At 43.7% G+C, this 25,050-nt stretch overlaps 2 protein-coding genes across 6 annotated transcripts in view; both read left to right on the plus strand.

The window, feature by feature from the left end:
• LOC133157241 (collagen alpha-1(I) chain-like) overlaps positions 1-4,485 on the plus strand; it is a 337,276-nt gene extending 332,791 nt beyond the window's left edge. For 2 of the 3 annotated variants that reach the window (XM_061283621.1, XM_061283622.1), the window contains exon 3: positions 60-4,485. In XM_061283621.1, coding sequence (XP_061139605.1) covers positions 60-700 — 641 coding nt within the window. In that variant the 3' untranslated portion in view covers positions 701-4,485. The remainder of the gene's footprint in view (positions 1-59) is intronic. The other variant, XM_061283623.1, reaches the window with a different exon arrangement.
• Positions 4,486-5,570: 1,085 nt separating this feature from the next.
• LOC133157240 (major histocompatibility complex class I-related gene protein-like) overlaps positions 5,571-25,050 on the plus strand; it is a 32,378-nt gene continuing 12,898 nt past the window's right edge. For 2 of the 3 annotated variants that reach the window (XR_009714976.1, XM_061283619.1), the window contains exons 1-4: positions 5,572-5,747; positions 7,853-8,119; positions 11,318-11,596; positions 13,096-13,398. Coding sequence is in view for 2 of the 3 variants with exons in the window: in XM_061283619.1 (XP_061139603.1) it covers positions 5,693-5,747; positions 7,853-8,119; positions 11,318-11,596; positions 13,096-13,398 (904 nt within the window). In the remaining variant the exon portion in view is untranslated. Of the gene's footprint in view, positions 5,748-7,852; positions 8,120-11,317; positions 11,597-13,095; positions 13,399-25,050 lie in introns of all 3 variants that reach the window. The other variant, XM_061283620.1, reaches the window with a different exon arrangement.

Consider the following 25,050-nt stretch of genomic DNA (forward strand, 5'->3'; position numbering starts at 1 on the left):
ACTCCAGGTAACAAAAAGTAATTTAAAGGTTACAGAGATGTCAATGTCAACTATTGCAGGAGCCAGCTGTCTGGGTGCACAGATAAAGAGACAAGTAAATGTTACTCAAGATGACAGTTCTCCGCAAGCAGGGTCAGGCAATGCAGAATCAAGAGAAGTCGGCGGACCACCTGGTCCATCAGGACCACCTGGTCCACCAGGACCACCTGGTCCTCCAGGACCACCAGGGCCAGGTGGACCAGATGGTCCAACAGGACCAAATGGTACAACAGGACCAACAGGACCAACAGGACCAACAGGACCAATGGGACCAAAAGGCCCACCAGGACCAGCTGGAGCAGATGGTGACCCAGGACCAGAAGGCCCACCAGGACCACCTGGACCAGATGGCACACCCGGACCAGGAGGCCCACCAGGACCACCTGGAGCAAATGGCAGACCAGGACCAAAAGGTATTCCAGGTCCAGTTGGACCAACTGGATCTCCTGGACCAGAAGGACCACCTGGACCACCAGGACCACCTAGTCCACCAGGACCACCTGGACCCCCAGGACCACCTGGTCCACCAGTATCTTATCCGAATTTTCCTCAGGCACCATGGCTACCTTGGCCACCAAGACCATATCCATATGGCCCAGGTCAAAATTTGCCATGTGGCCCACTACCAATTTGGCCACCTGGGCAAAATTATGTTCATTAATTTTATAGTCCAGGGGTCACACAGACCACCTGGTACTGCAGAGGAAAATTATTCACCTGGACCACCACCCTTTCAGGCTGGGCCACCATTTGGACAACATTCTATTTCATATCACATCAGCCAGGTCTTCTGCCGAGTGTGCATATCACATCAGCCAGGTCTTCTGCCGAGTGTGCTGCAATGGCATTATCGTCTGCATACTGGATGCCTTCCTTTCCAATGGTGCCCTTCCAGAGGTGGTGGTCTCGGCCCACTCTGGCATTGAAATTTCCCAATATAGTAATCCTTTCCTCCTCTGGGATTTTTGACAATACCTCATTAAGACAGGCATAGAAGGCCTCTTTTTTTTCCTCATCGGAAACGAGGGTAGGTGCATAAGCACTAAGAACTGTTGCCGTCTGGTTGTTGGCCAGCACCAGACGGAGGGTCATCAGGCGCTCACTGATTCCCACAGGGAGTTCAGAGAGCTGAATGATCAGTTGGTTCTTGATGGCAAAACCAACCCCATGGATCCTAGGCTCATCTGTGGCCTTTCCTTTCCAGAAGAAAGTGTATCCACCCTTTCGGGTTTCTGAAAGAGCAGCTATGTCAATACGGCATCTTCTCAATTCCCTGGCAATGATGGCGGTTCTCTTTTCCGGCCTATCACTGGTTACACTGTCCATTAGTGTGCGCACATTCCATGCTTCAAAATCCATGTTTCTGTGTTTTCGACCGCATATCCCTCTGAACGCAGTAATCCATTCGGGATGTTTGAGGCAAGCTATGTTTAGGGCACCTTTTTTAGCCCCTTCCCCATCAGGGGTGAGCAGAGTGGATCATAAAAAGGGCTGCTCAGTCGTGGATGCAGCTACCAAAGAGCTCTTTCTGCCTCGGTCCAAGAGCCCAATGATCATCTAACATCCACCGCCTGATGTGCCAGTTTGTGACTAGCGGCTTACAGACTTCACAATCCTGCCCCCGTTGACACTTAGTGGTCGCCACAGGACTTTAATCCGGGATGTAAGGTGGATTCCCTGAAAAAGACGCCTGTAGGTGACTTTGTTTAAAGTGGGGAGACTGGATCACAGACAGTCACCACACTGTCCTTGACAGATTGGAGTCAGAGTCCAGTGGCAAGGAGACCGAGACGACTGGTGACCCTTTTCTGCTGCAGCCTTCATCCGCCTTCCCAGCCGTTGTGACGCCACCCCTTAGGACCTAAGGGGTGGGCAAATGTTTTGACTCGCGGGCCGAACTGGGTTCTAAATTTGGACCGGAGGGCCGAACCAGGAGCAGATGGACGTAGTGTTTGTGTGAAGTATTATAAGCGACCTGTAAAGGTCATTGCATAAAAGATTTTGGCCTTTCGTAGGTAGTAAAGCATGGATATTCCAAACAAGTTTTTTGAAAACAAATGCATTTATTAACAGCATTAAAAAAATAATAATAATTCACTAAAAAACTGCTATCAGTGATTCTCATAAAATACGACACTGTTATTATGAATAACAGTCTCCATCCCTTCAGTGCCTGCAGGTCAGATTAATGAAAGATGTTTATCTTATGAGATCACATCAAACGGCAAACATTCTGACCAAATATATCATCGTGAAGAATCGGTGAAAGCAAACACCCAAATAAAGTAATCAAAACGGCAACACGGTGAGGGGTATCTGAAAATCAGAGCAGAGTTTTAACTCGCAAACACCTTCTAACAGAGGTGAGGAAACGGGAAACACTTCCTTAAAGTAAGCCTTAAGAACTTTACAGGTTAAGATTAGTCGCAAACAGGTGGTGCATCAATGTCCTTGAGCATCCTGCATTGTTTGAAAATGAGAATGGTTTCCCTGCTATGTGTACAAATCATATCCAAAATGCCTCCCGTTCATTTTCAGTGGGAACAGTGTTGTTGGTCTCCCTTTTTTGCTAGTGCGTCATAGTCTGGAGTAAAATTTGTTGTGGCAATTCTTAGGAGAAATCCGAGGTGTTGGTCCGTTTACCTCGATCTGTGATGGGTTGATGTTCATGTTCATGTGGCTGAACATCACGTCGCATACGTCGAGCCAAATTGGCCACTCTTTTTTAAACACTCGGCACTGTGTCCACCTTGCTTTTCCTTGGGCGACTCATTTTAATAGAAGGATTCCAGGGGAAGGTTTGTGGGTGGCTTTAGCGTAAAACTGTATCTGAAAGCTTAGCGCGCGAATTACAAGAATGCTGTCGTCACAGCCCACGCTCTAAATTTGGGACTGATACAAATAGAGCGCGAGTCCGCCATGTCCGTACTACTGAATACGTACGCGCACTTGTGAGTGTGCGCCGAGCTTTCTGACACGGCTTCCGGTAGTAAATGCGCAGGCGAGCGCTTCCCCATCTACTGAGGAAACGCAGTCATTGCAGGCAAAATGACCCCAAAAAAATGTTTAATAATACAATTTATTCAGGGTTGGCGGGCCGGATTAAACGGTCCCGTGGGCCGGATGTGGCCCGCGGGCCGTAGTTTGCCCACCCCTGCGTTAGCCCGTAAGCTTGTTAGATCATTGCCTTGATATGTAGCCAACCTCCCACACACCCAGGTTTGTGAGGTGTGCCAGTCTTATAGCAGAAGTGGCCTCAGATGGCAGGTCTTCGCTCTGATGGCGCTTCAGGAGGTAAAGTCGCCGGGGAGGTCAAAATGTCATACTAAAGTCTCTATCCTACTGAGCGACCAAGAATTGTGAGTGTTTTCAAATGGAGTAATTACTGCATTCTCGTTATGGTTTGTTGAAGGTCGCCAACGTTCGACAAACAGTGACCAAATATTTGGCAAATGTTCACCTGTACTTTTCTTCTACGCGGGGGAAATTTTGAACAGGCAGTTTGTAACATGTTCAAAATTTTATTGCGACAACAAGAACTTCCTAAAAAGGTTGGTGAACATTTGGGACATTGAACGATCCCTGACCAACTTTGGCGTGTACGCGAGTGACAATCGGTGAGGCCCCATTTCCGCCTGCCGACTCACTGCAATCCAAAATATTGCGCTGCCGACGCCGGACGCAGCGGGACACTCGGGCCGGCTTACACATTGACGACTTGTTGGGATCTTTACAGGCGGCTGAGGCCTTATTGGTGTTGCTGTTCTCTGATGCCAACCTGTGCGGCATCCACGCCAAGCGGGTCACCATTTTTCCCCGCGACCTCCAGCTGGCCCGACGGATCCGCGGGCAAGATTTCTGATTAAGATGATAGCCGCGTGGTGACTCAAAAGCTTCACAGTGACCACTCGACACAACCCAACCTTTATAGTAGAAATCGACTTAAATACTGTTGTTTGCAGTGTTTGTGTTTTATATATAGTGATGTGTTTTATATCTAAAGTTATGTGACAAGAGTGGATAATTTCTTTGACCCGCTCACTTCACCAGGCAGCCAATTATGTGAGTTCTAAGCTTCACTCTGTAGTGTCATCCACGCGCATCACCGTTTTTCCCCGCGACATCCAGCTGGCCTGATGTACCCGCGGGCAAGATTTCTGATTAAGATGATAGGCCCATGGTGACTCTAACGTTTCACGGTCACCACTCGACTCAACCCAACCTGTATAGTAGAAATCCTCTTCCATTACTGTTTGCAGTGTTTGTGTTTTATCGATAGTGCAGTGTTTCTGTTCTGTATATAAAGTTCCGTGATGTGTGTTCATCGTAAGACAAAGTATTTTCATTAAAATACAAATATTTCTAAAAAACAAAATATTTTTGGTACTATTGAGAGCTTACCTAAGTAAATTTTTTTACATCAGAAAAATAAACATTTCAATATTATTGTGCGGTTAGTTGTTAATCTTGACTAACAATCTCAAACACTAACAAATAAAACCAACTTATCTATTGAGGCACAATATTACTTTACAGTATCAATATTGTAGTCGACCACTCCAGATTGCACGTAGGTTGTGGTTTTGAGCTCGAATGGTTGCCAGAAAAACGATGGATGGATAGGTAGATGAATGGATGGAAATTCTAGTACCGTTATTTTTTTTATTACGTCGTGTCGCAGACCCGAGCCGATATGAACTACCGGGTCGATGTGGTTGTCAAGGCTGTAGCCATTCGTGTGTGAAATAGGGTAATGAGATATAGAGTCATTAAAAAAAGTCCCAATGATCGTCACACACACATCTGGGTGTGGTGAAATTTGTCCTCTGCATTTAACCCATCCCTGTGTGATTTTGACCCATCCCCTGGGGGAGAGGGGAGCAGTGAGCAGCAGCGGTGCTGTGCTTGGGAATCATTTGATGATCTAACCCCACAATTCCAACCCTTAATGCTGAGTGCCAAGCAGGGAGGCAATGGGTCCCATTTTTATAGTCTTTGGTAGGACCCGGCCGGGGTTTGAATCCGCAACCTTCCAGTCTCATGGCGGACACTCCACCACTGAACTGTTTTTTTATTTCTTTTATTTCTAAAACATCCATCCATCCATTTTCTGTACCGCTCTGTCCCCACGGGGGTCGCGGGCGTGCTGGAGCCTATCCCAGCCGTCATCAGGGAGTAGGCGGGGGACACCCTGAACCTGTTGCCAGGCAATCGCAGGGCACACAGAGACGAACAACCATCTGCACTCACAATTTGGGGAAATTTGGAGTGCACAATTGGCCTACCAAGCATGTTTTTGGGATGTGAGAGGAAACCGAAGTGCCCGGAGAAAACCCACGCGGACACGGGGAGAACATGCAAACTCCACACGGGGAGGGCCGGAGGTGGAGTCGAGACCGCACCCTCCTAACTGTGAGGCGGACGCGCTACCCAGTGCGTCACCGAGCCCCCCCTTTCTAAAACAAAGTACAGAAAAATAATCCACACTTTATTCCAGAAGGTGGCGGTAATGCACCCAAGGTTGTTTGCTACCGCTACTTAACAAGAAGAAGACATTACCCACTCGACAACAAGCACTTGAAAAATAATTGCCGTGTCAAAATTCACAGGCTGAATGTTGTTGTAACGTCGGTGTGTGTTGTGAGCTCAAAACATGAACAACGTGGCTTCATTTGTTGTGTTGATTTGGAGTCACGTCACCTCTGCCGGTAAGATTGCGAACTAAAGAAAAATGTTAATGAATGTTAGAAACACACAGTAAAGTTTTCGAACAGCCTTGGCGCACACGGTAGCTTGTGTGTCCTAACCACAGCTAGTTTCCAGACATGACTGTCCGGATGTTAGACATGAAATCAGACATCAGACTTTTGAATAATCATGAATTTGCTAATGCCTCCATAGCCATAGAAATGAAGTCAGGCATCAGCCACAACGTCATTAATTATTCGATGCTGGTTTATTACAGCTGCGATGTCATGAAAGGGAGGTTTGCATCGTAGTCGGTATTTTTGGACGAACACTAACGCTGATTAGCCTTGTCACCGATTTACCCAAAATGCTTCTATTTATATCACAGATCACCCGGATTACCACAACTGCAATGTCTGTAAATCAAAGCTCAAAACCATTGGTAGGGAGGGCACAAGGCATTTCCAAAACAAATGCTCTGGCAAATAAATAAATGAATAAATGAATGCATGCATGAATGCATGAACAAATGCATGAATAAACCACGATTCAAAATGATTTTGATCGCCGGCATCCTCATGATCTGTCGACTAATCTTGGTAACCCTATAGGTCGTTGAGGCAAGAAATTCCACCGATAAGGTAGCAGCCATTTGTATTGCGGTGTTGTTCATACATCGCAGAAAATATTTGCTCCCCTGGGATAGTGTATCTTGGGTCATATTTTTGAAAGTTTTTAAAGTGCACCTCTTCTGCAGTCTGTATTGACATCATGTCTTTGGTCAGACAATACTATGTGGCAGCTACAGTAATATCATACCACATCCACTTTTTTTATTTGGAAGGCGTGCACCTAATGACTGCTCCAACAATGCTCGGATGAGACATTTGTTAATTTTTCTAGAAAGAAAACCAACTGTTTTTGTCCTCCTCATGTGACTCAATAGCCTGCTCATTTGTTTTTTCACCTTTGGATGTAAAGGTTTTGCTGAATAATTTGTAAATTATTGTATTTTCAGGGCTCGAAGCTTATTTTTTGCCCAAGTTGCCCTCGGGCAAGTTGGAGAAAATTTTACTTGCCCGAAACAAAATTTTACTTGCCCGAATTTTTTTGGAGTGCATTTTTACTTGCCCGACACATTTCTGTAATAAAAAAGACAACACTATAAGTTTTGCCTTCATATGTTTTTATTCCATCATATTGTGCCTGCAGCCTGTTTTAATACAGTGTAGAACTTTTGATGCAATTAAACCACACTAGTCTACTGTAGTACCAAAATTCAACCGGAAACAAGCTCTGCTGGTGCACAGGCGCAGAAGAGCCAGGGACGGGTGAGGGAGCATTTAATTACGAAGCGCTTTGCCGTTATCAATGTATTGCAGACTTACACGAGAAACTAACCGCTCCCTAGAAAACAAAATGTCGGACCAGAAGCGGCAGAAGTTGCGAGAAATTATGCACAAAATCGTCTTTTTACAGCTTGAAAACATGGTATTATGGCAGGGCAAGTTCGGGCAAGTGAGGAAAACTTCTACTTGCCCGTCTGCCATCGCTACTTGCCCTGGGCAATCGGGCAATCGTTAGTTTCGAGCCCTGATTTTAATGTACAGCATATCTTGTCATCTTCATCATGTCCCGATGTTGCACCCTCAAAAAGAAAGACGCATCACATTTGCGTTCTTCATTTCGACAACTTTACTTTCCTCGGTTGACTCGGAGATTACACGAAACATTTTTTTTGCCATCCAACGCACATCCACTCAGTAGCTTTTTTTTCCTCTGTTCCCCTCTTATTACGTCACAAGCCACTTCAACACTCAAAGTCTAACCTCTGTGTCCTAACAAAAGCGACAAGAACTGCATAAAAGTAAAATATATGACAAAAAAAAAACGGTAACTGAAACCAAGGCTTTACTGAAATCATATATTTTCACAGATAATAAAATATTCTTCCTTCAAAACCAATAGGTTGCAACACTTACAGTATTAATTGATATTTTGAAGTTTCATCACCAAATTTAGTACACCGGTAATATTGTAGAAGTTATGATATGCCACACAAAAAAAAAAAAATCACTGAATTTTTGTACCTCTAATGCTAATAAGTGCTTTTTGCTGTGCGCAGCCCTCCATTCTCTGTGGCATGTGTACACAGTGACCAGCAACATCCCGCATCTTCCATCCATGATGGCGGTGGTGATGGTGGACGGTGTCATCACGGAACATTACGACAGCCGCACCAAGGTGACTGTGGCCAAACAGGCCTGGATAGACGCCGTCACTCACAAAGAACCTGACTACTGGGAAAAGCAGACAAACTTCTGGCAAGGACAGGAACACTTTGGAAACATTAACATGGCAATACTTAAGGATAGATTCAACCAATCACACGGTGGGTGAACATTCCCTCTCCGCTTCTAAAGTATAGCTTTGGCACTTTGTTGAATCTTCTCAAAATGTTATCAAAGAAAGCTACCGTTTTTTTCTGTGTATAATGCGCCCCCATGTATAATACGCACCCTAAAAATGACATGGTGATGCTGGAAAAAAGCCTGTACCCATGTATAATACGCACCCAAATTATTATTTTTTTTAAGTCCCAATGATCGTCACACACGCAGGGAGGCAATGGGTCCCATTTTCATAGTCTTTGGTATGGTCTTAACTAGGCCTGATGTATTTTCAGGGCTCGAAGCTTATTTTTTGCCCAAGTTGCCCTCGGGCAAGTTGGAGAAAATTTTACTTGCCCGAAACAAAATTTTACTTGCCCGAATTTTTTTGGAGTGGATTTTTACTTGCCCGACACATTTTTGCAATAAAAAAGACAACACTATAAGTTTTGCCTTCATATGCCTTCGTATCCGCCAACCGGAAACAAGCTCTGCTGGTGCGGAGGCGCAGAAGAGCCAGGGACAGGTGACGGAGCATGCATTTAATTACGAAGCGCTTTGCCGTTATCAATGTATTGCAGACTTACATGAGAAACTAACCGCTCCCTAGAAAACAAAATGTCGGACCAGAAGCGGCAGAAGTTGCGAGAAATTATGCACAAAATCGTCTTTTTACAGCTTGAAAACATGGTATTATTTCAGGGCAAGTTCGGGCAAGTGAGGAAAAATTCTACTTGCCCGTCTGCCATCGCTACTTGCCCCGGGCAATCGGGCAATCGTTAGTTTCGAGCCCTGATTTTTTTTTTGTTGGCGTTGATTTCTCCGACTGCCCGTAAAGGCACCACCGCGATCAGTCCGGACATGTGAAAAAGGCGGCTCTGTATGGGAGAGAAGTTGAAGAGGAATAAAACCACCCTTGGAAACCAAAACTTGCCCCTCGTCGTGACTCGGAGCCGCAACAAATGTTTCGGATTTGTGTAGGGTACATTGTGACAGCAAACGAGCAGGTGATCGAGCAAGTGTCTGATCTCTTTTTTGCACCTTTTCCCCCTACTTGTACCTTCCTGTAAATCGGGCTGTTGTTACATGCAGTTTCTCACACGTGAGATTAATAAAGTTCCTCTTAATCTTAATCTTAATACGAGAGCATTGCGTTCGTATGGAGCGTGTTTGAAGTGAACAGCAGAGACGAAAGGAACAAGGCAAAGTTTTGTGAAATAAAATATTACCTGTAACACGCATTTTGTTATTTGCTGATTGAAACTGCTAATTAAACTGTTAATTGAAACTAATAGGATTAAGAAAACAACTCTCGCTCTTTATATACCTGACGTGTCTTGCGCATCCGTTCTGCGCATCGGATCCATAGTGCGCATGCGCAGTGATACTGCCTCCGTATGATGTCCGGTCCGCGACGGAGATTAAAAAACAACAATATTTGACAATAACACACCATCAAGGATTGCACCATCGCATCAAACGATGTGTCGTCAATTATGAATTTTACTGACTAAGTGTGTTGGGCAGGATGGCTGAATGCGATGCCCGATTGACAACAAACAAGAAGAAAGGTGATTTCAAGTTTTATTTCGAGGGAGATTTGTCATGTCTCGTCCCCAGTTTTGCTATGTGTCTAGGTTGCCATAGTTTCTGTTCGCGTCGCCCCTCCCTTCCTGTGTCACCTCAATCAATGTAACGTGTTTTGTATTTAAGTCCTGTCTGCCCCTCGCTCACCGTCGGATCATTGCATGTGTTACTGTCATGATGTCTGTTTGGTTTCTGTTACTGTCTTTGGTAATGTCACCCTGTCTTTTTGTTCCACGACTTTGTCGGTCAGTCCTGTTGTTGGTTTTGTTGTACCATGATTTTCTTAAAAAAAATAAATAAAAAAAAATTTCTACCCATGTATAATGCGCACCCCAGATTTTAGGACAATAAATTAGTTAAATTTTGCGCATTATACACGGAAAAAAACGGTAATAGCAGTGTAACAACAAAGTGTTATTGTTCTTAAAAAAGGCCTCTTTGGCGCATATTGTTGTGCAACCTCTTATGCAGTCTGGACACTGTCTCGGCCCATTTGAATGTTTAAATCAGGGGTCTCAAACTCCAGTCCTCGGGGGCCGCATTCCTACATGTTTTCCAAGTTTCCCTCGTTAAACACACCTGATTCAAATGATCAGTTCATCCTCACGTTCAGCAGGAGCCTGATAATTGAATCAGGTGTGCTTAACAAGGGAAACTTGGAAAACATGTAGGAAGACGGAATGGATTTTTTTTTTTTTAAAGTGAGATTAATGGCAGTATTTATATAAGCATACTGAGTACAGTGTCAATGCATGTACATACACATGCATTCACTGTATAAGCTTTTACATTGCATACCACATTGGTGATCTATTTGACTGCATTTTATGTCATCCATTGTTGATATAACAATACATTTAACAATACATTTTCATTTTTACTGTCAATTTATGCATCATGCATTTTAAAAAGGAGCAGATGGGAGACAGCGAGCTCTTCTACGCTTCAAGCCATCTCCCCTTGCACAGTGCACACATTGAGAAAGAGGCTTGCCAGGCACTTGCGTTTCACATATGTCGGTAGACAGGCGACTTTGTGTGTATGTATACTTACCATACTTACTATGATCAAGTGATCAAGAAGCTCAGTGAAGAAAGCCAAAGTGTTTCCAGAAGTTTCATCAACTACTTACCAAGTTACTACTTCTACTTACCAAGTTGGCGACGCGCCTTTTGTTTTTTTTTAAATGCTGGTGTTAAAAATCAATGTAACATACACAGGATAAATGGCAAATTTCACTGTTGTATACAACACTTCACTTGTTGTATATATCTCATGTGACAAGGAATTTAGTTATGTGACAATGAGAGAATGGAGTTTGAATATTAAATTAAATCAGGGAAGATGTGTGGCCAGCGACTTGCGCAGTCACAAACTGTCAATACTCGTATGACACTACGACAACACAAACGGAAAACCTCCATAACTAACCCCTGAGAAACCTACAATGGTCTTCTGACATTCCAGACACATGTGAAATATTCAAAGGCAAAGGGAACTGTAATTCATTGTGTATGGGAGTGCCGAAAGATGGTATATTTTTGGAAAAGTGTTGTAATGCAAATTACCAAAGCTCTGAGCTAATACTGTATCCTCGTGCTGCGCCTGGTCAGGCATCCACGTGTTCCAGGTGCTGCACGGCTGCGAGTATGATGACGACAGCGTCTCAAAGTCAGGTTTCAACCATCACAGTTATGATGGCGACGACACGCTGTATCTAGACATGGAGAACCGGCGGTGGATCTGGCTCCAGTCTCAGCTGGAGGCCACTGTCCGCAAGTGGAACCTCAATGAAGGCTGGCTGGAGTTCATGGACCATCGCTTGCTTGAGGAATGTCCTCAGCGCCTTTCCAAGATGCTGGAATATGGGAAGAGCGTCCTGCAGAGAATACGTGAGTTGCTTGCTTTAATACTTTGCAACAGCACATTTCACAACATTAAAGCATATGTAAGGGCACATTTAACATGTTTTAAAAAAAACACTCCGAATGTTCGATTATATTCACCTGTATCCAAATAATATAATAGAATTTAAAATAAAATTGCATTCGTGAGCCAAACGCAGTCAATTTGTGTGTATTTCTCAATCTTTCCTGCCCCTGTCATGAACCGCGCCATTCTGGATCACATGGTACTGTGACGTAGATGATAGGACTCCCCCCCCCATTGTTTACCGATTGATAGCGCGAAGATCCATACAATTTCCTGGTGTTTTGTTTCCAATACTTCACATATGAGCATAATAGAGACAACGAAGCAACCCCCCCCCCATGTCCCCCCCCCCGAAAGTGCCAAGACAGAGCCGTGCAATTGCCAAAAGGGAGATTCTTGGGGTATGAAAATGTTACCTTTATGTTATTTGAAAAATAAAAAAGTTTCGGCTTATAACAATAGGTGTAACTTTGGTAGTAACATACTGTGTGCAAAGGGAAAATACGAATTAGCACACCAAAGTGATAATCGTTCATGGGTTTTCCCAGTCCTAAAAATGTATTAAATTGGACACCCAAAACAATATCAGTATATAGCCATTGATTTTCTCCGGCTGTACCTTCCACGCCTTCGTTTTGCGATGCTTCAGTCGCTGGGGTACTTCTCACTGGTTCAAATTGGTAGCCTTGGTAGAAATCATACTCTTCTTCATTTTCGTCACAAGGTGAAGAATCATCTGAGGGGGATTCGTCAGACGACATCGCTTCCACTTCTGTATCTGCCATTATGCTTACATGGCCTAAGTAACTCGGCAATGCTCGGCCTCCTATAATCTACGTCACAGTCACTTCGACAATTTACGGAATGAACTGCGACGATCACATACAAACCGTTGATTTTTCATCAATTACTCCTCAATTTGCAATTTTATTCAGAAATTCAAAACAGTTTCCAAAAATACAAGTCCATCTTTATCAAATACATTTTGGGACCCCATAGTATCTTTACACGCCCTTTAATGGGCCTCAGGTCCTGCGAAATAAACTCGACAATTTCATTTGTGGTTTTGTGGGATAGAGAGCTGATCATTAATCTGGCAAGTGCCAGTTTGATACATGAATCACTCTTTGGAGATCTTCACACTATCAATCAGGGACCACTCAAATTGCAGTTTTGTTTCAGCCGTCAACACTAATCATGGCAAAATGAACGTTTGTCTTGTTTTATCACAACTTTAGAGTTTCATATGCTGGTCAATGTGAGCTTCAAACACATCCCTGCTGCTTTAATGTCAGACCGCAAATCTAGATTAAAACTTTGAATTGATGCGAAAACAGCGGTTTAGACTCGGCAACTTGTGAGATTTTGTGGAAGAACCGCATACTGCATACTACTGGTGTGCAGGAGGCCTTATGATGCAGCCTCATTTCTATGAATTAATTTTGTCTCACTTCCTCAGAGAGGCCCCTGGTGGCTCTGCTGCAGACGCAGCCATCGGCGCCGGTTACATGTCACGCCACGGGATTCTACCCCAACATAGTGGACATGTTCTGGATGCGCGATGGTGAACAGCTTCACGACCATGTGACGCACGACCAACTGCTCCCCAACCACGACGGAACTTTCCAGCTCAGCGTCCGCCTGAATGTGAGTGCTGTGCCACCTGAAGACTGGCACCGCTATGCATGCATCTTCAGGCTCGAAGGACTTCCCGATAAGATCATCACCACACTGGACGCCGCCAAGATCGAAACAAACTACGGTAAGAGGAAATGACCAAACACAGATGAGCCTTGACATTTGCAAGACAAGCACAAGGGCTTTTTGCCATCATTTTTGATCCAAGGCAAAGGGCATTGCTTGATTAAAAAGTCAGCAGAACTTGTAGATTCATCTGCTTAATTATTACTCTACAAACGCAGTATCAATCATAATATTGTGTTTGGACTAATGAGGCACGTGACATGGTATTTCAGAGACATTTTCACTTGAGTTCCCTCTGTAATAGAGCTAAAAACTCAACACTTTAAGTTGTTTCATTTTGCATAAATCAGGCCAAGAAGACACTGGGCAATACACATTTGATGAGCAAATTTACACTACATTGTTAAAAAACAAACAAATAAAAAATAAAAGGTAGTTGACTACTCCCCGGATTCGGTTGAAGTTGGGAAATTGTCAAATGTAAATAAAAACAAAATACAACAATTTGAAAATCCTTCTCCACCCATATTCAATTGAATACACTACAAAGACAACATATTTAATGTTCAAACTGATAAACGTACCGTAATCTTCGGACTATAAGTCGCGGTTTTTATCATAGTTTGGGTGGGGGTGGCGACTTATACTCAGGAGCAACTTATGTATGTTTTTTTTCACTTTTTTGGGCATTTTATGGCTGGTGCGACTTATACTCCGGTGCGACTTATAGTCCGAAAATTACGGTAATTGGTTTTTGCCAATTAATAATTAACTTAGAATTTCATGGCTGCAACACGTCCAGTAGAAGTTGGGAAAGGTGGCAAAAAATACTGAGAAAACTGAGAAAAGCTTATCAAACACCTATTTGGAACATTCCACATGTGATCAGGCTAATTGGGAACAGGTGGGTACCATGATTGAGTATAAAAGGAGCCTCCCCAAACATGCTCAGTCATTCACGAGCAAGGATGGGGCGAGGTTCACCATTTTGCGTGAGAAAATAGGTAAACAGTTAGAGAACAACATTTCTCAAAGCAAAATTGGAAGGAATTTAGGGATTTCAACATCTACGGTCCATAATATCAAAAGGTTCAGAGAATCTGGTGAAATCACTGCAGGTAAGCGCCACGGCCGGAAACCAAGACTGAATGACCGTGACCTTCGATCCCTCAGACGCCACTGCTTTAAAAACCAACATGAGTGTGTAAAGGATATCACCAAATTCACCAAATGGGCTCAGGAAAACTTCAGAAAACCACTGTCAGTAAATACAGTTCGTCACTACGTCAGTAAGTGCGGGTTAAAACTCTACCATGCAAAGCAAAAGCCGTATATGAATAACATCCAGAAACGCTGCCGGGTTTTCTGGGCCCAAGCTCATGTAAAATGGACTGATGCACAATAGAAAAGTGATTTGTGGTCTGATGAGTCCACTTTTCAAATTGTTTTTGGAAACACTGGACGTGGTGTCCTCCGGACCAAAGACGAAGCGGACCAGCCAGACTCAACGCAAAGTTCAAAAGCCAGCATCTGTGATGGTATGGGGGTCCATTAGTTCCCATCGCATGGGTGAAGGCAGCATAAATGCTGAAAAGTACGTACACATTTTGGAACAACATATGCTGCCATCCAAGCGACATCTTTTTCATGGACGCTGCTGCTTATTTCAGCAAGATAATGCCAAGCCATGTTACAACAGCATGGCTTCTCCCCTGGCCCACTTGCAGTCCAGACCTGTCTCCCATTGAAAATGTGTGCCGCATTATGAAGCGTAAAATACGACAGGGAAGACCCCGGACTGTTGAACAACTGAAGTGGTTCATCAAGCAAGAATGGGAAACAATTCCACATGAGAAGCTAAGATAATTAGTCTCCTCTCTTCCAAAACGTTTAAGTCTGATTAAAAGGAAAGGTGATGTAACGAAATGGTAAACATGCCCTTTCCAAACTCCTACTGCACGTGTTGCAGCCATGAAATCCTAAGTTACCGTTTTTTTCCGTGTATAGTGCGCCCCCATGTATAATACGCACCCTAAAAATGGCATGCTGATGCTGGAAAAAAGCCTGTACCCATGTATAATACGCACCCAATTTTTATGAATTTGTTTTTATGATTTTCTTTTTTTTTTTTTAAGTCCCAATGATCGTCACACACGCAGGGAGGCAATGGGTCCCATTTTTATAGTCTTTGGTATGGTCTTAACTAGGCTGGATGTAATCTTTTTTGTTGGCGTTGATTTCTCCGACTGCCCGTAAACGCACCACCGCGCTCCGTGCGCGCACGGGAAAGAGGCGTGCGGACGTGAAAAAGGCGGCTCTGTATGGGAGAGACGTTGAAGAGGAATAAAAACACCCTTGGAAACCAAAACTTGGTGATTTCAAGTTTCATTCCGAGGGACATTTGTCACGTCTCGTCCCCAGTTTTGCTATGTGTCTAGGTTGCCATAGTTTCTGTTCGCGTCGCCCCTCTCTTCCTGTGTCACCTCAATCGATGTAACGTGTTTTGTATTTAAGTCCTGTCTGCCCCTCGCTCACCGTCGGATCATTGCATGTGTTACTGTCATGATGTCTGTTTGCTTTCTGTTCCTGTCTTTGGTAATGTCACCCTGTCTTTTTGTTCCACGACTTTGTCGGTCAGTCCTGTTGTTGGTTTTATTTTCTAAAAAAAAAAATAAATAAAATAAAATAAAATAAAAAAAAAAATAAAAAATAAAAATTTTGTACCCATGTATAATGCGCACCCCAGATTTTAGGACAATAAATTCGTTAAATTTTGCGCACTATACACGGAAAAAAACGGTAATTATTATTTGAAAAATAAAATAAAGTTCATGAGTTTAAGCATTAAATATGTTGTCTTTGTCGTGTATTCAATTGAATATAGGTTGAAAAGGATTTTCAAATCATTGTACCGTAATTATCGGACTATAAGTCGCGTTTTTTTCTATAGTTTGAGTGGGGCGACTTATACTCAGGAGCGACTTATATGTTTTTTTTCACAAATTTTTACTTGATCATTACCACATCACTTAGTTACAAGTATAGTTGAGCACTTCACGTTATTTTTAGTATAGTTGATCACTTCACATGCTTTGATATCTTTATCTTGAACATATTCAAAACATGAAAAATAGAGAGAAAAAAATCAAATAAAGTAACACTTAAAAGCGCCATATCCTCTGGACATGTCCTCTGTCACCAGGATGACATAAAGGACGAGAAATTTGATCGATGGATTTAATGATTTGGAGTGACAAATGGTTTGATAATATTGTTGTTTATGTGATAGTTATTTAAAATATAGTTTATATATCGTTGTATGGGCCTGTGGAATAATTTGAACTGCGGCGCGGCACACGGCATTGTTGACAAAGGACAATCGATGGATTTAATGAATTGGAGTGACACAGATGGTTTTATAAAAGTGTTATTTATGTAATAGTTTTTTTTTAAATAACTGAATGTTACATCAGGCCCATTCTCAGCTCCTCGTTTGTGTTTATCACGTTAGCATACCGTATCGTTTAGCCTGTTGTTGTTGTTCGTTCATGTCTGTTCTTGGTGTTGGATTTTGTCGAATAAATTGCCCCCCAAAATGCGACTTATACTCCGGAGCGACTTATATATGTTTTTTTTTTTACATTTTTGGGCATTTTATGGCTGGTGCGACTTATACTCCGGAGCGATTTATAGTCCGAAAATTACGGTATTTCGTTTTTATTTACTTTTTACACAATTTCCTAACTTCAACCGAATTGTAAAAGAACATAGAGCGGACAAGCGTAATGTTGGAGAAATTGAAAATATAAATGAACTAAAATTTAATATGGGATAAAAGCATTGTTTTTAGCCTCCACACAGGCTGGAGCTGGAATCGAACCTGCAACCCCTGCATTGGGTCTGATCTGATGGGTAGTCAATTGATGCACATATTTGAGGTGGGGGAAACCTGATGAATTAGAACCAATCAGCAAAGAGCGGACGTAACATCTGAGAAAAAAAATCCACCTCTCCTTTTGAAATAAATGCTTCCAGTGCCGTTGGCTGTTGATTTTTTAATGGCTGTGTTTTATTGGCTATTTCAGTTTAATTCCAAATTATGTTAAAGGGACGATAAAGCAAGCGAACATTGACACTTGGCATGCGAATGAACTGCATTAAAAAGTATGTCAGTGCTACAGTTCCCCCCTGAAAAAAAACTCGAGATATTTTGGAACAGAGAGCGATACACTTAATGACTCCCACTTTTTGGGCAGATTCTGCTTGATTTGACTCATCGGCCTGACTACATCACAGAAGGAAGCGATTACAATTGTAGACTATCACTTTAAATGTCCAAAAACACCTCGCACCCCCTCCATGAGATTGTGCGGTCCCTGAGCAACTACTTTAGCAGCAGACTTTTGCACCCTCGGTGTAGGAAGGAACGGTTCCGCAGGTCTTTCATTCCCTCTGCTGTCAGACTTTACAACATGCGTGGCACCTGATAAAATGAATGTGTTTCGTCTCTACTAGCGGCACTTGTGTTTGTCCTTGTCTGTTATTTACCCTTTTTTGAAATTTTGGCACTTGTTTTATTCTTGCACTCGTATTATTCTTGCACTCATATGCGCTGCTGTGACAAGTGAATTTCCCCGCTGTGGGATGAATAAAGTTCTATCATCATCATCATTAATTGGCACCAAAATATATGCGTATATTTTACATGTACATGTACTTCTCTACTTTTGACCAGTGTTGGGCAAATTACTTCCAAAATGTAATTAGTTATTAGTTCCCTTTCCAAAATAATAAATGACCGAGCAATTGAATTACTCTTCGTAAATGTAATTACTAGGGAAAGTAATTGTTGCATTACTCATGGATTAAAGTTCTCCATTGCTACGACGGATTTCCGTCAATGACAAAAATGTGTGTGTGTGTGTGGGGGGGGGCATAATTTTAAAAAGCTATACGTGTGTTTGTTGTGGTCTCTGAGGCTATCCAATTAAATCATCAGGTATTGAACTGATGCTACTCGCAACCAATTAAGCTTGCCAAAGCCTTGGTGTTAGTCAATCAGAAGTAAATCAGAGTGTGTCAGAATTGACAGAGATGACGGAGCTCAACAAACATGCATAAATCTCAGCGACGACCATAATAAACTTAATGTTCAGGGAACACTAGCAGCACACAACTAATGATAAATCAAATGGGACCACTCACACGGGGGGTAAAGTTGGCAATGCGATACGAGCTAAACCTAAAACCCCGGAGAAGACATGACCCGGAAAAAAAAATACTGAAAAGGGTGACGCAACAAGATGTCATCAACAATAGCCCAGTGCTCTCTGGTGGCCAGAAGAAAGCTCAACAGTAGACGCAGCACCTCTATTTCCTTCGTTAAGAGCCAAATCAACTGCCTTTAACTTAAGAGTGGCATCATATGCATTTATTTTGTCCCCTATAATGAAGGTTTCTGTATAAAAGCTTCCTTTCTCGAGAAATGTCCATCTTGATCTTGTTCTGTCTCTTGTTCGTGTGCGCCAGTAATGCCTCGTTCTGTCTCTTGTTTGTATCAATTGTGCGGCACTATTTGCCTGGCGGATGGACATGATCAACACACCACTCTTCTCTCCAGTGACCGTGTGTCTGGTCACATGTCCCTCCGCCCAGCAAAGCGGTGCCGCACAACAGCGGTCCACAACCTTTTTGCCAACGAGACATCACAAAAATCACGAAAAATCCATAGATACGCCGCAACGGACTAAAAGCCACGGTGTTCAAAGCTTGTGCAAAAAGAAGCGGCTTATAGTCCAGAAAATACGGTAGGTCTATTGGGCTACGGGCATGTACACAGTCTACACTCCTTTTTACATGAAAACATTTGAGAATAACTGTGTGACAAAAAAGAAACTGCTGTCAATGTGTTTCATAGTACTTAAATGAACCGGGGAATACGATTTGGCCTGAAAAAGCTTTCAGTCAAAATAATTTTTTCCTTTAAAAACCCGCTTCAGCCTATAGTCTACGTTTAGATGCTCCAATTTCCGCAGGTTCCAACGCCCTCAAATGACGACAAGCATTCGTGCCGATTGTATCCGGTTATAACCAACCTTTGACCTGTCGAACGCGGAAGCGCTGCCATTTTCCCAGTTTATGAGTCACTCGTGCTAGGTGAGCGAAGCCGGACGATCGCGATTCACAATGGAAGATGCAAAAGGGTGAGCTCCGGGAAATTATGATAGACTCGAGATAGCGGGGTGAAACCTTTCGGGAACAATTATCATATAATGGTTATTGACATATGTGATTGCAGTGATGATTCGCCCTAACGTATTTCCTCTATGTATTGTTTTATGCGAAAAATCTATACATAGACTTTCCGCGTCTATGGGTACACAGTCGGCGATGGATATCCTCGATGCAATCGAAGATGACGACGCAGTTGTGGATAAAATCTTCATTGCTCCACCCGTGGTCAGTGTGGAGTCTGACGAAGACACGGGCGAGGAAGACGGCGGAGGAACGCTCAATAATCTCTTGGGACGGCAGCTTAGCGCTCCCGCCGTGGTGGTCCTCGCCGACGGACGTGTGATCGGAGATGATGATGGCGACACTCAGGAAGAAGAGCAGCCCCAACAGGCCTCCACCTCAAAGAAACGCTTGCAGAAAGATGCGTTGGACTACAATTGGACCAACAGTAAAACGCGCCTGACAAAATTCCCGGACGCCAGGCCTCTCGCCGTCCCCACAATTTTGGTTGGAAAGAGCGCAGTTCAGAAGCTGGACTTCTTCCTTTCTGACGTATATCCTCACCTTGTTCGAGAGACAATCAAGTATGCGGCGGTGACTGACTCCAACTTCCAGCTTACCATCAGAGAATTGAAGCGCGTAGTGGGGATCTTGCTGCTCTCAGGTTACCACCAGCTCCCCAGTTGCCGACACTACTGGAACACTGATGAAGATCTCCATTGCGCCCTCGTCGCTGGGGCCATGTCATGCAACAGGTTCGAGGAGATAATCCGCTACACTCACTGCGCCGACAACGTGCACCTGAACAGCAGCGACCGGATGACAAAGCTGCGTCCCATGATGGACATCCTCAACGCTCGGTTCGGGGAGGCGTATCCAATGGACTGCAATCTTGATCTGGACGAGGCAATGATTGAATACTTTGGAAGACACGGATGCAAGCAAGCAATCCGAAACAAGCCGGTGCGGTTTGGCTTCAAGGCCTGGTGTCTGAACAGTGGGACTAACGGCTTCCTGCTCCACTTTGACATCTACCAGGAGGCGAGTGTAGATGCCTCTGAAAAGTAACGCAAGTTCGGCAAGGGCGGTGGCACGCTCCTTCGACTTCTGGACAACCTCCCCGATGCTGTGCGTGCACTTCCGCTGCGCATCTACATAGACAACTATTTCACCGGCCTCCCGCTAGTTGCAGAGCTGCGCAGGCGGGGCTACGCTTGCACGGGGACGATCCGAGAAAACCGCATCCCGCGCTTTTGCCCGATCACAGATCAGAAGGCTATGAAGAGGAGGCCGCGTGGTGCCGTGTCTGTCGTGTACGACACGGCAAACAAGATTGCGCTCACTCGGTGGAAGGATAACGCCGTGGTCACTATTGCCTCCACCCTCGCCGCTGAGCATCCTCTGCAGAAGGTGTCATGCTGGTCAAGGAAGGAAAAGAAGAAGGTGGCAGTGGACCAGCCATTTGTTGTCCAGCTGTACAACCGCAGCATGGGCGGCACGGACCGCGCCGACCAGAGTATCGGGCTCCACCGCATCAACATGCGCCGGAAGAAGTGGTGGTGGCCGATATTCACCTGGATGCTGGACTTGGCCGTCTTCAATGCATGGGTGCTGCACCGGCTGGATGAGCACGGCGGGATGTCTCTGCTGGAGTTCAGACGCAAGGTGGCCCGAACTCTGGTTGCAGCACCAGGCGCCACTCGAGCTCGGAGATCGGGCAGACCGCGCGTGTGCGCAGTTGCCGATGACTCCCGCTTCGACACCATGGAGCACTGGCCGGAAGTGGCGGAGCAAGGCCGAAAGTGCGCACTGCCGACTTGCAAGTCGCGTCCGTCCAGTGCCGCGTGGCACTGTGCGCTGTGAAGTGTTTCCGTGCTTACCACCAGCTGGAAAAAAATGTGTGAGAAGCACTGGTCGCGTGATCCGTTTTCTGACCGGAAGTGGGGGCGCCAGGCTGAACATCATCAGTGCTGAGTTACAGTTTATATCTGCGTTTATGGTACCGCAAGTTTGAAAGTTTGGTGTTGAAAGTTTGTTGCAAATAAATACGGCTATGAAAGCCACTTGTGTTCATAGAAACGTCGACATTTTCTTACGGCTGGTCCCCATACCCTGGGGATGACGGCCGCCGTTGCACATGCATGCCCATTGAAAATTGTGGAAGTGTAAAACACAACTATCTCTGAACATTCAAATAAATTACATCACGTTACACTTGCAAATCGTCAGAATGCTCCGATATTTGTGCACGTATCAGCACATAGTCTATATATAGATGCCGCATATTTTGTATACGCGACGTCATAACCAAAAAAGCGCGGCACATTCGTACTTAGGGACACCTAAGGACCCAAAAAATATGCACCTTTGTAGAAACAAAAATTTGGGCAGAACCGGTCCATGTGTTTGCAGATTATAGCACTGATGTCCTCAGAAAACTACTTACCGTATTTTCCGGACTATAAGGCGCATCTACAATGAATGGCCCATTTTAAACTTTGTCCATATATAAGGCGCACCGGACTATAAGGCGCACCATTAATGCATCATGTCAGATTTGTAATCCAAATCAAATCATTCTCCATTTTATCTTTTTTATTTCAACTTCAGATGCAACAAATTACTTTATAATCACAAAATAATGATCCATAGTTTTTTTGATTCATGATTCCTAGTCTTCAGCGGGCCACTTATGATTGATTTCATGACACAATGCTTTGGGCCAGTTTAAATTTAGGAATTTGGTCCATATATAAGGGGCACTGGACTATAAGGCGCACTGTCAGCTTTTGAGAAAATTTTAGGTTTTTAGGTGCACCTTTATAGTCCGGAAAACACTGTACTTTGTTTTCACTATTGTGACAAAGCCAGCTCAGTGGCCTAGTGGTAGAGCACAGGTGTCAAACTCAAGGCCCGGGGGCCAGATACGGCCCGCCACATCATTTTATGTGGCCCGTGAAGGCATCAAATTCGTGTCATTACTAGAATTGCAAATTGTCTTCACTTTTAATAATAATAATAATACAATAAAAAATAATATATTTTTTTAATATTTGTCCAGTTTTTAGTTGTCTGATTTGAAAACGAGTTATTTGTCAGTTTATTTTGTTGCTTTTCCTGTTTATAATGTGAGGTGCTCATACATTCATTTGGGTTGACAGTCATAATGGCCCTCCGACAGAAGCTATGACTACAATGCGGCCCGCCAAAAAAATGAGTTTGACACCCCTGTGGTAGAGTGTCCACCCTGCAGCTCACTGCTCCCCTCTCCCCCAGGGGATGGATCAAAATCACACGGGGATGGGTTAAATGCAGAGGACAAATTTCACCACACCCAGATGTGTGTGTGACGATCATTGGAACTTTAACTTTAAGAGAATAACAGTTGGCTTTTTAAAACATGGAAGTCATCATTCCGTGGTTAATTCATATCACATGGGCACAGACAATTTAGAATAAGATATTCTTATGTGTGATATACCAAAGGAGTCACTGTGTTCTCATACTGATTTACAGGAAAGGGTGCCAATACCATTGACACAACACATTTTGAGTTTTCAATTTTTTTTGTGTGTGCAAAGTGTCAATGACACTGCAAAGTAAACAGTTGAATAATATTTTGATTGAATTACTCTCTGCCTTGACTTAAGTGAGGTTAGTACACGATAATCCTCCTAATAATTATACCGTAATTATTCTAATTATCGCTCAGGGCGATCATTAGAGAAGGTTTATGGCCAACACCGGGGTGGGCGATTAATAGAGAACACTTTATGTCCGATCGCCAAGGGGCACTGAAATGGGCGATAGTATGTATATTTTCCTTATGTAGTATCCGCAAGGCGACCACGATTGTGAGTGATGTGAGTCACCCCGCTCACTCTTTGTTCGAGCTTCTGCCCTCTGGGAAGAGGTACAGAAGCCTGCGCTCCCGCACCACCAGACTCTCAAACAGCTTCATACTCCAGGCTGTCAGGATCCTGAACTCTCTTCCCCGTTCTGCGTAGCGTCCTGTACTTTTACTGTCTGTATGCACACTGGCTTTTATTCGTTGTGTTATCTATTTATTTATTATTTATTGTTACTCTTATTATTTATTGTTTGTGCCTTCTTGTTTTTTATATTGCGTCATTTACTTAAATGTCTATCGTGTAATATGTCTTGTCACCGTGGGATAGGGAAAACGTAATTTCGATATCTTTGTGTGTCTCGGCATGTGAAGATGTTGACAATAAAACAGACTTTGACTTTGATGTAGCGGACGATGGCCTGCTGCAGGGAAATGTTAAAGATTCAAGAGTTTTTATTCGCCATGTTTGAGCGTGCTGATAGCAGTGTAGAAGGTCTTCAGCAACTCCCGCGGCAGGTTGAACTTCTTGAGCTGTCTGAGGAAGTACAACCTCTGCTGAGCCTTCTTCCGAACAGAGTCTATGTGGCCGGTCCATTTCAGGTCCCGAGAGATTGTGGTTCCCATGAACTTGAAGGTGTCTGTGGGGAGAATAGTATTACTGCGGATAGTGAGGGGTGAAAGTGGTGAAGGGTCTCGCCTGAAGTCTATTGTCATCTCCATGGTCTTGAGTGGGTTCAGCTCCAGGTGGTTTTGGCTGCACCAGTGGACCAGCCACTTTGGGGGGAATTTTTAGCAGCATGGGCGATAATTAGAGGTATCAATGTTTTTTATTTATGTCATCGCTAACACACCGGGCGATTATTAGAATAGTGGCAATAATTAGAATAAATACGGTAATTGATTAATAATTAGGGCGGCACGAGGGGTTACCACATCTGCCTCGCATTTTCCTCTTTTTGGTAATTTGCAAATATCATTCTTTTATACATTTTTTTAAATAGAACTATATTTCTGCTTTCCTTCATTTTATCTTCTAGCCCATTCCACACAGTTACTCCATAGGATGATATTCACCTGCTCCTGAGATTGGTGCGAGCATACCCCTTATCAAAGTTACCTTTTCCTCTCAAATTATATCCCTTATCTTTTTAAACAAATACATTTTGAATGTTCCCTGGGAGTTTTTGAGTCTTTGCTCGATACATTATCTGTGCCAGTCTAAATTTGATTAAGTCCATTAGCTTTAAGGCATTTGATTTTAAAAACAAATTATTTGTATGATCTTGAAATCCAACCTTGTGTACAATTCTCATAGCTTTTTCTGTAGTATAATTGTTAGAGTGGTGCTCACTCTAACTTATTTTTGCAAGAACCACACGGGAGACAGTATGCCTCTTTTAAGCACTTGCAAATGGAGAGTCATTCGTCGCTGTGCGTACAGCGATGATCGAATGAGGTCTGACTCAGGCCTCTTGCAAGAGCATTTTTATTGAGAGAAACAGGGTGGGGGTGAGAGTGGACGGGATGGGGTTGAAGCCCCTGACCTCTGGTCAAAGCATAGCAGGGGGTGTTTTACGACGTTGTGTAAACAGAACAACTTTGATTGCTTCCTCTGCATCTGGTCAA

The sequence above is a fragment of the Syngnathus typhle genome, linkage group LG7 (genome assembly GCF_033458585.1).
Source record: "Syngnathus typhle isolate RoL2023-S1 ecotype Sweden linkage group LG7, RoL_Styp_1.0, whole genome shotgun sequence".
NCBI classification, from domain to species: domain Eukaryota; kingdom Metazoa; phylum Chordata; class Actinopteri; order Syngnathiformes; family Syngnathidae; genus Syngnathus; species Syngnathus typhle.